The 13,236-nt window shown below is 46.6% G+C and overlaps 1 protein-coding gene and 1 long non-coding RNA gene across 6 annotated transcripts in view; both read left to right on the forward strand.

The window, feature by feature from the left end:
- Positions 1-226: 226 nt before the first annotated feature.
- Positions 227-4,841, forward strand: LOC134298647 (uncharacterized). The gene is made up of 2 exons (XR_010005742.1): positions 227-2,569; positions 4,410-4,841. It is a non-coding gene; the product is annotated as an uncharacterized LOC134298647 (long non-coding RNA).
- Positions 4,842-8,210: 3,369 nt separating this feature from the next.
- The window catches only part of sorcs2 (sortilin related VPS10 domain containing receptor 2), a 235,375-nt gene continuing 230,349 nt past the window's right edge, over positions 8,211-13,236 (forward strand). For 2 of the 5 annotated variants that reach the window (XR_010005741.1, XM_062979510.1), the window contains exon 1: positions 8,211-8,613. Coding sequence is in view for 4 of the 5 variants with exons in the window: in XM_062979510.1 (XP_062835580.1) it covers positions 8,407-8,613 (207 nt within the window). In the remaining variant the exon portion in view is untranslated. The remainder of the gene's footprint in view (positions 8,614-13,236) is intronic. The other 3 variants (XM_008109078.3, XM_008109079.3, XM_016993086.2) reach the window with 2 other exon arrangements.

A 13,236-nucleotide genomic window follows, 5' to 3' on the forward strand; every position in this document is an offset into this window, starting at 1 on the left:
AGGGCGCAGCCAATCAGCGGCGCCGCTGGGGTGGGTCGTGCTTGGTGCTAGCAACGGGGCGTACTCCTTCCCCTAGCGGCAGAGCTCAACAGAGCATGCGCAGCCGGCTTTATTCGGGAGGGAAGATGCGCAGGCGCAAGGAAGCGATCTAAGGCTCAGTCCATAGAGAGCATAACTTTCCAAACTGTGTGTCCTGATGTATTAGTGTGTCAGTCAGCACCGGTGCATCGCAAACCTTTTGGGAAAAAAATGTTATGTTATAATCTTAGAAATCATGTACAGTAGAGTCACTTATCCAACATTCTGGATTAGCCAACGCATTTTTGTAGTCAATGTTTTCAATACATCGTGATATTTTGGTGCTAAATTCGTAAATACAGTAATTACTACATAGCATTACTGCTTATTGAACTACTTTTTCTGTCAAATTTGTTGTTAAACATGATGTTTTGGTGCTTAATTTGTAAAATCATAACCTAATTTGATGTGTAATAGGCTTTTCCTTAATCCCTCCTTATTTTCCAACATATTCGCTTATCCAACGTTCTGCCGGCCCGTTTATGTTGGATAAGTGAGACTCTAATGTATTTGTAAACATATACATGAAAGCTGCCTTGTTGTGAGTTTCCCAGGCTGTATGGCCATGTTCCAGAAGCATTCTCTCCTGACGCTTCGCCCACATCTCTGGCAGGCTTCCTCAGAGGTTGTGAGGTATATTGGAAGAAACGAAGCAAGAAGGTTTATATATCTGTGAAAGGTCCAGGGTGAGAGAAAGAACTCTTGTCTGTTGGAGGCCTGTGTGAATGTTTTAATTAAACACTTTGATTAGCATTAATGGCCTTGCTGAAGTCGAACATGACCCCCCCCCCCAGTAAAAGATTGTAACTTATAGTTTTGCTAAGGACAAAGACATCAAGCTGGATAATAATCAATTGATCAATTTGCAAAGGCAACAACAACAAGGACCCTTCCCATATTAGGTAGTGTGTACATTTAATCAAGGCTTTATGTCCTACATTTCATATATTTATAGCAGAAGGTACAAAATTTATTACTGGAAACTGGTATTTGACCTTTACCAAGCCCAGCCCTCCCCCCCCCCCCTCCCTCTTTTGCTAGCCTTTGGCCTAGAGGCCTAGAAATGTAGATTTCTCTTTTGTTTAAGAGCTATTGACTGGAGTAAGAAACAATTAACTGAGTCGTTAGTTCTCAGGCAGAAGGCCCTTTGTCAAAAGCTGGGAGGAGGAGGGTTTGCATTTCTGGGCTTTTGGTCTGAGACTAGCAAGAGAAACAAAAAAGCCCCGTGAACAATATATCTTATAATCTTGCCCTCATTTCTCAAAACTGAAATGTATCTTTCTGTCTCTCTGTATCACCTTGACACACATTTTTCTGTTCTTTTAGACTAGACTCTCCTGCCCATTTTGCTCCCTTTCCCTTGCCATTCATTTCCCCTTTTATGAATTTTTATGTATCAGGGACCCCCTTCCGCTTCCTCCCCACATGTACCCCTCTCCCCTTGCATTGTTCCAAGCCCCAGGGTACCCCAACCTGCCCCCTTCGCCTGCCTGGCCAGGAAAGGAAAATCCTGGGATTCCCTTCTAAGAAAAGCCCCATGAATACGCGTCCAGAGATAGGAGCCTGGATAAACGGTCATAAGGGAACCTGTGTTCGTTTCCCCAGTCCCATGGGATGTTGGGTCATTTTGGATTCTCCCCGGAATATTGGGTTCCTTGTATGTCACTATAATTTTATTATTATTATTTATCATTATTTCTTATTGCCTATATTATTCTTATTGCTGCAATGTCTTTCCCCACATAATTGGAACATGATAACCTCAACCTGAACTCTGGCCAGCACACCATCCTGCCCAAGCAACATCAGGATGCCTCAGGGCTATGTATGACAAACATGGGTTATCAGAAATCACCGTCTGCAAAGAAACAATGGATTTTTTTTCCTTCCTGGACTTCGGAGGGCAAGATGCCAGACTATCTAGGAAGAAAGGAACCTTTTGGACATTTAAATCACTCATCATAAAAGACTCATCTTCCTGGAAGGCAGAGGCAAGGCTTGACAAAAGCCACCTTTTCCTTGGACTTTGAGTCACAGATATTCCCATCACCGATCCTACGGACAAACCAGCAGGGGCCAGACTCCTATTCATGAATCTGGACAAATCAATCAATTAAACTAAGCCAGGTCCGGTTGGAACGCCACAGGCAGTCACTGGGCTATTTAGACAAAATATCATCACTGAGTCACCTATAATCTTGTCATTTCCACATGTGTACCCTTTGTTTCTCCTGTTGCCGCACCTCCATCTCCCCCATTGGCCAGCAAGAGAGTGAGGTCACAGATGGGGCTCACACTCTCATTGGAAGAGGCCCTTAGTGGCTCCCCCTCTATTCTGCCTTGGTCAGACCACACCTGGAATACTGCGTCCAATTCTGGGCACCGCAGTTGAAGGGAGATGTTGACAAGCTGGAAAGCGTCCAGAGGAGGGCAACTAAAATGATCAAAGGTCTGGAGAACAAGCCCTATGAGGAGAGGCTTAAAGAACTGGGTATGTTTAGCCTGCAGAAGAGAAGGCTAAGAGGAGACATGATAGGCATGTACAAATACGTGAGGGGAAGTCATAGGGAGGAGGGAGCAAGCTTGTTTTCTGCTGCCCTGCAGACTAGGACACGGAACAATGGCTTCAAACTACAGGAAAGGAGATTCCACCTGAACATCAGGAAAAACTTCCTCACTGTGAGGGCTGTTCGGCAGTGGAACTCTCTGCCCCGGACTGTGGTGGAGGCTCGTTCTTTGGAGGCTTTTAAACAGAGGCTGGATGGCCATCTGTCGGGGGTGCTTTGAATGCAATTTCCTGCTTCTTTTGCAGGGGGCTGGACTGGATGGCCCATGAGGTCTCTTCCAACTCTACTATTCTATGATTCTATGACATCAGAGCCAATCAGCGCAGAGCTGGCCAGTGGGCGGGAGGTGGGAAATTCAAAACTAGAAATGTATAAAAAGTGCTGTATGCTGGTTTATTTCTGCATCATATTGCGACCATCATCTTGTACCAGCTGGACAGAATAAAGGCTTCGGTGCTCTCTGCTTCACAGAACTTGGGTGAAATAATCTTTTTGGACAGGGAAATTCTGATTTGCTTCTCGGAAGGCTCACCAGGTGTTGAGCAACCCTCCTTGCAGGATTCAGCATGGGTCTCCTTCGCTAGAAGAGACCCTAAATTTTGAATTCTATTTCATTGCCAGATTCATATCCTGGCTTCTTCCTGCCTGGGGGAATCTTTTATTCAGAGGTGTTAGCTGGCTCTGATTGATTAATGCCTGGAATTCCCTTGTTTTCAGAGTGCTGTTCCTTATTTACTGTTCTGATTTTAGAGTCTTTTTAAATACTGATAACCAGATTTTGTTCATTTTCATGGTTTCCTCCTTTCTGTTGAAATTGTCCACATGCTTGTGGATTTCAGTGGCTTTTCTATGTAGTCTGACATGGTGGTTGTTAGAGTGGTCCTGCATTTCTGTGTTCTCAAATAATATGCTGTGTCCAGGTTGGTTCATCAAGTACTCTGCTATGGCTGACTTTTCTGGTTGAGTTAGCCTGCACTGCCTTTCATGTTCCTTGATTCATGTCTGGGCAATGCTGCGTTTGGTGGTCCCTATGTAGACAGCTGCATGGTATACGGTAGACTCCTGCAGAGGTGAGAGGATCCCTCTTGTCCTTGGCTGAACGTAGCATTTGTTGGATTTTCTTAGTAGATCTGTAGATAGTTTGTAGGTTGTGTTTCTTCATCTTTCCTATGCAGTCAGTGGTTCCTTTGCTGTATGGTAAGAACACTTTTCCTCTGGGTGGGTCTTTGTCTTTACTCTCACTGCTTGTTCTTGGCCTTCTGATGTCTGTGGTGTATCCATTGGCCTGTAGAGCCCAGTTTAGGTGGTTTAGTTCACCTTGGAGGAGGTGAGGTTCGCAGATTCTTTGTGCATGGTCTGTCAGGGCTTTGATTGTGCTTCTTTTTTGACTTGGGTGATGGTTGGAGTTTTTATGAAGGTATCTATCTGTATGTGTAGGTTTTCTGTAAACTGTGTGGCCCAATTCTTGATTGGGTTTGCAGATGACCACAACAACTAGAAATGGCAGTTTTCCTTCATTTTCTTTTTCCATGGTGAATTGGATGTTTGGGTGGATACTGTTGAGGTGGTCCAGGAACTTGTTGAGTTCTTATTCTCGATGGCTCCAAATGGTGAAGGTGTCATCCACATGTCTGAACCATGTAGTAGGCCTTTTTAGTGCTATTTCTAGGGCTTGTTTTTCAAAGTGCTCCATGTAGAAATTTGCTATGACTGGACTGAGAGGGCTCCCCATGGCTACTCCATCAAAGAACTTTTGTCTTTTAGCAGGGAGGAAAAAGCGCCCTGAAAAACATGCCGGCGATCCAGTCAGAAAGGCGTCTATGAACAACAAAGCTCCTTGGCGTGGAAGAATGGAACAACAGCACTTCCTTATGGCCAAGTCTTTTGTCTTTTAGCGGGGAGGAAAAAGCGCCCTGGAAAACATGCCGGCGATCCAGTCAGAAAGGTGTCTATGAACAACAAAGCTCCTTGGCGTGGAAGAATGGAACAACAGCACTTCCTTATGGCCAAGTCGAGCACAGCATCCAGATTGCAGATACAGATAAAAGAGGGAAAGCCTGCCTCTGTTTATATACAGTTCTGTCTTTGTCTATTGCATAAAGGCATTAAATGTTTGCCACATATGTATTTGTAATCTACTCTGAGTCCCCTCGGCGAGATAGAGCGAAATATAAATAAAGTACTATATTATTATTATTATTATTATTATTATTATTATTATTATTATTATTTTATGATTACTGTATCGCGAAATGGTGCATGCCTAAAGCATGTGTCATCAACATTAAATATTTGGAAAGCTCTGTTATGAAAACTCATGTGAACGTAAAATTTCCAAGTTCTAGAGATGTTATGTTTTGTTCCTTCTGACAGAAGTGACAGTTGCAGATGGAAAACAACAGAAGAATTATGAAAAGGAGCAATCGAGCAGCTCCTTTAACCTTAAGATTAATTTACATCTACACTGTAGAATTAATTCAGCTTGACAACCCATAACTGCTCTGACTCAACGCCATGGAATCATGGGATTTTATAATTTGCACCAGGATTCTTCAACAGAGAAGGTTAAAGACCTTGTAAAACTACAACTAAAGTGGTGTCAAACTACATTAATTTTATAGTGTAGATGCACCATTACTTATTTTAGTTTGACCTTGTGTGGATTTTGGTACAGTTCTTCATTTGTACTGATTTCTGTGAGCATTTGGCTTCAAATCACCTGTCAATTATGGTGGCCTCATTGATTTCATAGGGTTGTTTCAGGCAATGAATCCTCAATTGTGGTTTTGCCAGTTCCTTCCTCCGACATGTGGCCTATGCCACCTGGTATTCATTGGTGAACTTCCACCCAGGTGCTAACCAAGGCTCACTCTGCTTAGCTTCTGGGATCATATGGGATCTGGTGCCTTCAGTGGACTTAGGCATGGTGCACTGATGGTATACAGTACTGAAGCTACAGATGTTAAAGAGAAGGTTAAAGACCTTGTAAAACTACAACTAAAGTGGTGTCAAACTAAATTAATTTTATAGTGTAGATGCACCATTACTTATTTTAGTTTGACCGTGTGTGGATTTTGGTACAGTTCTTCATTTGTACTGATTTCTGTGAGCATTTGGCTTCAAATCACCTGTCAATTATGGTGGCCTCATTGATTTCATAGAGTTATTTTAGGCAATGAATCCTCAATTGTGGTTTTGCCAGTTCCTTCCTCCGACATGTGGCCTATGCCACCTGGTATTCATTGGTGAACTTCCACCCAAGTGCTAACCAAGGCTAACTCTGCTTAGCTTCTGGGATCATATGGGATCTGGTGCCTTCAGTGGACTTAGGCATTGTGCGCTGATGGTATACAATACTGAAGCTACAGATGTTAAAGCACAGTTACGTAGTTGTGAAGTTGAATTAGAGTGCAATGACATGCACTTTGAAGCTAACACTGAATCAAAGGACGGTGAAAACAGCAAGTAAAGGGTTTTGGGAGAAGGCAGAGCCTCCCTTTCCCCTTTCAGAGGTGTTTCTTGGCTCCAACAGCCGACATTCTGCTTTTTGTCTTAAAAACTGCTGCTCCAAAGTCTCCTGTGCCGTAAGCACAGCTTTAACAATTCTGTGAATCTGTATCTCTGTTATTCTTCCCGCATTCCATGGCAGTAACTTTTTGGTATGCTGCTTTTCATAGAGTCCATTATCCAGAAAAATGCTATGAAAATGTGTCCTGTTTAGGGAAGTCTGTCAAAAAATTACTAAATTATATTGTAGGCCAGAGTTCCTCAACCGTTAGCCTTCCAATTGTTTGGAACTGCACTTCCCAAAAATCCCTGAAATTTGTGCACAATGGCTGGGGCTCTGGGAACTTCCATGAAATCTAAATGACAAAAGATTTGAGAATTAGTGCTGTAAGTTACAGACAAATTGAAAATGATTAAATGTAATGAGCTTTCAAAACCAAATTCATTTTTCTCATTCCTCCATGCTCCCTGGAGTATTTGAGGCCCAGGGGAGGCCCTTTTCAAACTAGAAGAAATTCTGCTTGGAACCAATAGTCCAAGACGACCTCTGAGCATAGCAACATTGTTCCCCAGATGTTGTTGAATGGCACCTTCCATCACCTCTTGGCCCCATCTATACTCCCATATAATGCAGTTTGCAATGACAATATATGGTTAGTGTAGATCCATATAATACAGTGTAATTCCAGATTGAACATCATTATATGAGTCTACACTGACCATAAAATGCAGTTTAAACCTTAACTATATGGCAGTGTAGATGGGGTCATAATTATCTATGCTGTTTATCCCCACCTGAATGATCTCATGATTTTCACCATCATGATGTGGGAATGATCTCAATCTTGTTGCACTGTTTCTGGGCACTAGAGCAGACATGGGCAAACTTCGCCCCTCCGGGCATTTTAGACTTCAACTCCCAAAATTCCTAACAGCCGTTACTGTTGCTACTTGGTCGTTATACAGATTCCTCAGGAGACAGACAAGGTGACTTGGTATCCTCATACCATCCAGAACTTGCCACAATTTATTACTATCCACATAGTCAATTAAACAAAAATATTATCCGGCGGATATTGGCAATTTGGTCTCTCCTCTCTTGTGTACTTAATGTTCATTATTGTATTATGTTTAGTTGTATGGTTTTAAGCTGTATGGTTTCTTCGCTATGTTGGAAACCGCCCTGAGTCTTTTGAGGAGATAGGGTGATACAGTATATAAATAAAGTTTTATTATTACAGTAGAGTCTCACTTATCCAAGACTCGCTTATCCAAGGTTCTGGATTATCCAATGCATTTTTGTAGTCAATGTTTTCAATATATCGTGTTTTTTTGGTGCTAAATTCGTAAATACAGTACAGTGGAGTCTCATTTATCCAACACTCGCTTATCCAAAGTTCTGGATTATCCAACGCATTTTTATAGTCAGTGTTTTCAATACATCGTGATATTTTGGTGCTAAATTCATAAATACAGTAATACTACATAGCATTACTGCGTATTGAACTACTTTTTCTGTCAAATTTGTTGTATAATATGATGTTTTGGTGCTTAATTTGTAAAATCATAACCTAATTTCATGTTTAATAGGCGTTTCCTTAATCCCTCCTTATTATCCAACATATTCGCTTATCCAACGTTCTGCCGGCCAGTTTATGTTGGATAAGTGAGACTCTATGGTAATTACAACATAACATTACTGTGTATTGAACTACTTTTTCTGTCAAATTTGCTGCATAACATGAAGTTTTGTTGCTTAATTTGTAAAATCATAACCTAATTTGATGTTTAATAGGCTTTTCCTTAATCCCTCCTTATTATCCAACATATTCGCTTAACCAAGGTTCTGCCGGCCGTTTAGCTTGGACAAGTGAGACTCTACTGTATTTATTAATGGCTTGGCGCGGCCAGGAGGGGGCGCTCCGAGCCTTCAGAGCAGTTTTTTTCCTAGCGAGGGGAAAGGAGCGGCACGCGGGTGGGCACAGTGACACCCTCAATGAGCGCGCGCGGAGCAAGCCCTTGCAGAGGAGGGAGGGGAGCCCCTTGCAGAAGGAAGGAGGGCGCGCGAGCGGCCGGCCGGCAGGGGGCGGCGCTGGGGCGCGCGGGCTGGGCTGGGCGGGGAAGACCCGGCGCGCTGTTTCCCACGCAGCGCAGGAACGCCACGCTCCCTCCCTCCCTCTCCTTGGCTGGCTCTCCTCCTGCTGCCAGCTTCGCATCCTCGCCTCGCGCTGTGGTGGACGGAGGCCCCCCGAGGATGGCGCGGCGCGTGGCCCCGCGGCTGCTCCTGCTCCTGCTGCTGGCGTTGGGAGCTTGCAGGGCGGGGCGCACCGGCAGAGAGACCCGGAGCGCTTCCGGGGGGCCCCTGCGGGAGGGCGCCTCCCTGCTCAGCACCTCCTTCGTCCTGAAAGGCGACGCCATCCACAACCAAGCGATGGTCCACTGGACGGGCGACAACAGCAGCGTGAGTGACAGGGGCGCGCGGTCACGTGGCCGAGGGGCGGGGAAGGCGGGGCAGGGCCCTCTCCTCTGGGAGCAAGCAAGTGGCGCGCGGCGGGGCGGATGGGGGCGGGGGTGCCTTGAAGGAGCGCCCCTCTCTGCTTTCCTGACACGCCTCCCTCCCTCCCTCCCACCCATCCATCCATCCATCCCTTGGAGCAGAGAGGAGCGCGGCAGTGCATGGACTTCTCAAGGCACAAAGAGGCTTCTTTCCTGTTGCCTCCTCCTCGGAGAAGTTGGGAGACAAGCCCCGGAGAGACAAGGCGGACAAGCCCTTTGTCAAACCGAAATGTCATGGGCCGAAGTGATGGCTCAGCTTCCCAGAGAGCGTCAGCGTGCGCCTTGCCCTGCTTGGTCTGAGTCCCGGCCGCAGTCTTCTGAAGAAAAAAGCTTTCCAGACATGTCTTGACACACTTTTTTAACCTGGTATGGGCAAACTTGGGCCCTCCAGGTGTTTTGGACTTCAACTCCCACCCCGCGACCCAGCAGTCTCTCTGTCCGAGCTAGCAGAAGTGGTCTCCAATTCGGCCCTGGTCTCCCAACAACTCATAGTTTTGGGGGACTTTAATATTCATGCCGAGACCTCTTTGACAGGTGCAGCTCAGGATTTCATGGTTGCCATGACGACCATGGGGCTGACTCAAGTTATATCTGGGCCCACACATCAGGCGGGACACACGCTGGACCTCGTCTTCATTGTGGACGGTGGGACAGTCAGAGTGGAAGAGCAAAATATTCTTCCATTGTCATGGTCTGACCATCATCTGATCTGTTTGAGTTTCGCCGTGTCTTCTAACCTCCGCAGGGGTGGTGGACCCATTAAGATGGTCCGCCCCAGGAGGCTGATGGATCCGGATGGACTCCTGAGGTCTCTTGGGGATCTTCCTGTTCTGGAGACTGGCGATCCTGTCGATGTCCTGGCTGATCGCTATAATAGTGAGCTGACAAGGGCACTTGACACGATCGCTCCCGAACGTCCTCTTTCGCTGCGTAGAGTCATGTCGACTCCTTGGTTCACTGAGGAGCTGGCTGTGATGAAGCGTGCGAGGAGGGGACTAGAGTGCATCTGGAGGAAATCTCGGGATGTGTCTGACCAAGCACGGGCTAAAGCCGCTATTAAGGCTTACTCCGTGGCTCTGCGAGCAGCCAGGAAAGCTTTCACGACTGCCCGCATAGCGTCTGCGGCCAACAGGCCATCGGAGTTGTTCCGAGTTGTTGGGGAGCTCCTGCGGCCTCCTGAGACCCAGGGGCTTCCTGATGACTTGGCAACTAGGTGCAGCGATTTTGCGCACCACTTTGCAGGCAAAGTTGCTCAGATACGCCATGAGTTGGACTCCAGCTTAATTGTAGTTCCAGCGGAGGTAACCGAGGCACCTGTCTGTCCGATTTTGTGGGATTCTTTCCGGCTTGTTCTTCCGGATGACGTGGAGGGGATTCTTGGGTCTGTGAGGGCGACCACTTGTGCTCTGGATCCTTGTCCCTCTTGGCTGGTTAAGCAGGCCAAAGAGGGGTTGTTGGATTGGTTTGTGGCTATAATAAATGCCTCCCTGGGTCAGGGGTCATTTCCATCTTGTTTTAAGCAAGCGGTGGTAAAACCGTTACTAAAAAAGACCTCGCTAGACCCATCTGTATGTAACAACTACAGACCAATTTCCAACCTCCCGTTTTTGGGCAAGGTTCTGGAGCGGGTGGTGGCCACGCAGCTCCAGGAGTTCCTCGATGACACTGATTTTCTGGACCGCTCGCAGTCTGGCTTCAGGCCTGGGCACAGCACTGAGACGGCTTTGGTCGCCTTGGTGGATGACCTCCGCAGGGAACTGGACAGGGGGAGTGTGACCCTGCTGGTTCTCCTGGACATCTCTGCGGCTTTCGATACCATCGACCATGGTATCCTTCTGGGGAGGCTCTCCGGGATGGGACTCGGTGGCACTGTTTTGCAGTGGCTCCAGTCCTTCCTGGAGGGCCGTTCCCAGATGGTGAAGCTGGGGGACACCTGCTCGGACCCCTGGCCTTTGACCTGTGGGGTCCCGCAAGGGTCTATTTTATCCCCCATGCTTTTTAACATCTACATGAAACCGCTGGGAGAGGTCATCCGGAGTTTTGGAGGGTGTTGCCATCTCTACGCAGATGACACACAAATCCACTACTCGTTCCCACCTGACTCCAAGGAAGCCCCTCGGGTGCTGAACCAGTGCCTGGCCGCTGTGGCGGACTGGATGAGGAGGAACAAGCTGAGGATCAATCCTGACAAGACAGAGGCCCTCCTGGTCAGTCGCTCGTCGGATCGGGGTATTGGGTGGCAACCTGTGCTGGACGGGGTTGCACTCCCCCTGAAATCACAGGTCCGCAGTTTGGGGGTCCTCCTGGATTCAGCGCTGACGCTTGAAGCGCAGGTGTCGGCGGTGGCCGGGAGGGCTTTTGCACAACTCAAACTTGTGCGCCAACTGCGACCATACCTCGTGAAGTCTGACTTGACCACGGTGGTGCATGCATTAGTTACCTCTAGACTGGACTACTGTAATGCGCTCTACGTGGGGCTTCCCTTGAAGACGGCCCGGAAGTTACAGCTGGTCCAACGTTCGGCAGCCAGACTAATAACGGGGGCGAGTTACAGGGAGAGATCTACTCCCCTGTTTAAGGAGCTCCACTGGCTGCCGTTCATCTTCCGGTCCCAATTCAAGGTGCAGACCATCATTTATAAAGCCCTAAACGGTTTGGGACCCGCCTACCTTCGTGACCGTATCTCCTATCATAAACCTGCCCGACCTCTCCGATCATCGGGGGAGGCCCTCCTGTCGCCACTACCTATATCTCAGGCTCGCCTTGTAGGAACAAGGGAGAGGGCCTTCTCTGCGGTGGCCCCTCGCTTGTGGAACTCGCTGCCCATTGAAATCAGGCAAGCCCCCACCCTTTTAGCCTTCAGGAAAGATTTAAAAACATGGCTCTTCCGGTGTGCTTTCGGAGAGTAAATGTTCTATGCTACTCCCCCCCGATATTTATCCTCTAGACTGGTTCACTATCTGATGTCCCGTCCCTCGAGGTTTTATTCTGATCCCTTTCTCACCCAGAGTTTTAATTTTTAATCTAGTTTTTAAATGTAGTATTCATGCGGCCCGCTCGTGTTATATTGCTGTTTTGATCTTATGTTGTACTGTTTATTTTATGTAATGTATTATTTAATTGTATTATGTTATGGTTTATTGTATTGTCTTGGGCATGGCCCCATGTAAGCCGCCCCGAGTCCCCGTTGGGGAGATGGTGGCGGGGTATAAATAAAGTTTTATTATTATTATTATTATTGCCCATGCCGGTTTAAAATCCTAGAGTTAGCAGAGACCCCAAGGGGCAGCCAGTCCAACCTCCTGCCATGCAAGAAAAACACAATCAAAACACCCTTGGCAGATGGCCATCCTGCCTCTGCTTAACATACGTCCAAAGTCCGAAGACCATGCCCTATGCGGAGTGTCTTAAAGAACTGGGGCCCCTTCCACACCACTGAATAAAGTCCCACATTGTCTGCTTTGAACTGGGATATATGGCAGTGTGGACTCAGATCCCCAGTTCAAAGCAGGTATTGTGGGATTTTCTGCCTTGATATTCTGGGTTTTATGGTTGTGTGGAAGGCCCTGGGTATGTTTAGCCTGCAGAAAAGAAGGTTGAGAAGAAACATGATACTCATGTATATAAGCGGAAGTCATAGAGAGGAGGGAGCAAGCTTTTTTTTCCTGCTGCCCTGGAGGCTAGGACACAGAGTAGTGGGTTCAAACTACAGGAAAGGAGATTCCACCTGAATATTAGGAAGCACCTCCTGACTGTAAGAGCTCTTCAGCCTCGGAGTCTGGTGGAAGCTCCTTCCTTGGAAGCTTTTAAACCAGTGGTTCCTAACCTTTTTTTTGTCCAGGGACCACTTTGATCAGGGACCACTCTCCAACATTAGTACCAGAAGGGTTGCAAATCAGTTTTTGGTTAACTTTGGAATCAATCTGGTTATTTGGGGTGCTGATTCAGAAAATTGCATTGGATACACCACATCAGCTCTAGTTTCTGATACAGAACATATGCCTTCCAGTAGTTGCCTTCTGCTTGCCTAGAGAAAACCATATTTAATAATCTAGAGGTGATGTGGTCTATCCAATGCAATTTTTTTGAATCAGCACCCCAAATAACCCCAGGAACAGGTCTAAAAACAAAGACACCTAAACATTGTTTTGGTTGGGCTGTGTTACTATCTATGGATTTTGTTAACATTCGTTAAAAAAAAAGAAGGGGATGGAGCGGAGGTTGACTAAAATACAAAAAGCGGAGCATGAGACCCAAGAAACTGTCTCTAACAGCTTTTATGATGATAACAACAACTTTGTGGGACTAAACAGGGTCTTACAAAGGGCTGCTTTTCCATTACAACTGTTTTGTGGCAATGGGAGCTAATAATAATAATAGTTACTTTGAGGGACTCTCCTTCTCTCTCTTGTGCCCTCAAACGTGCCAAAGGATGAGTATTCTTCACCAAGCTTCCCTTCCCTCTCTCTCTCTCCTTCTCTCTGTTGCTCTTCTCCAACAGCGGCACGCACCTCCGGTGTCATTTTCC

The sequence above is a fragment of the Anolis carolinensis genome, chromosome 4 (genome assembly GCF_035594765.1).
Source record: "Anolis carolinensis isolate JA03-04 chromosome 4, rAnoCar3.1.pri, whole genome shotgun sequence".
Lineage (NCBI taxonomy): Eukaryota > Metazoa > Chordata > Lepidosauria > Squamata > Dactyloidae > Anolis > Anolis carolinensis.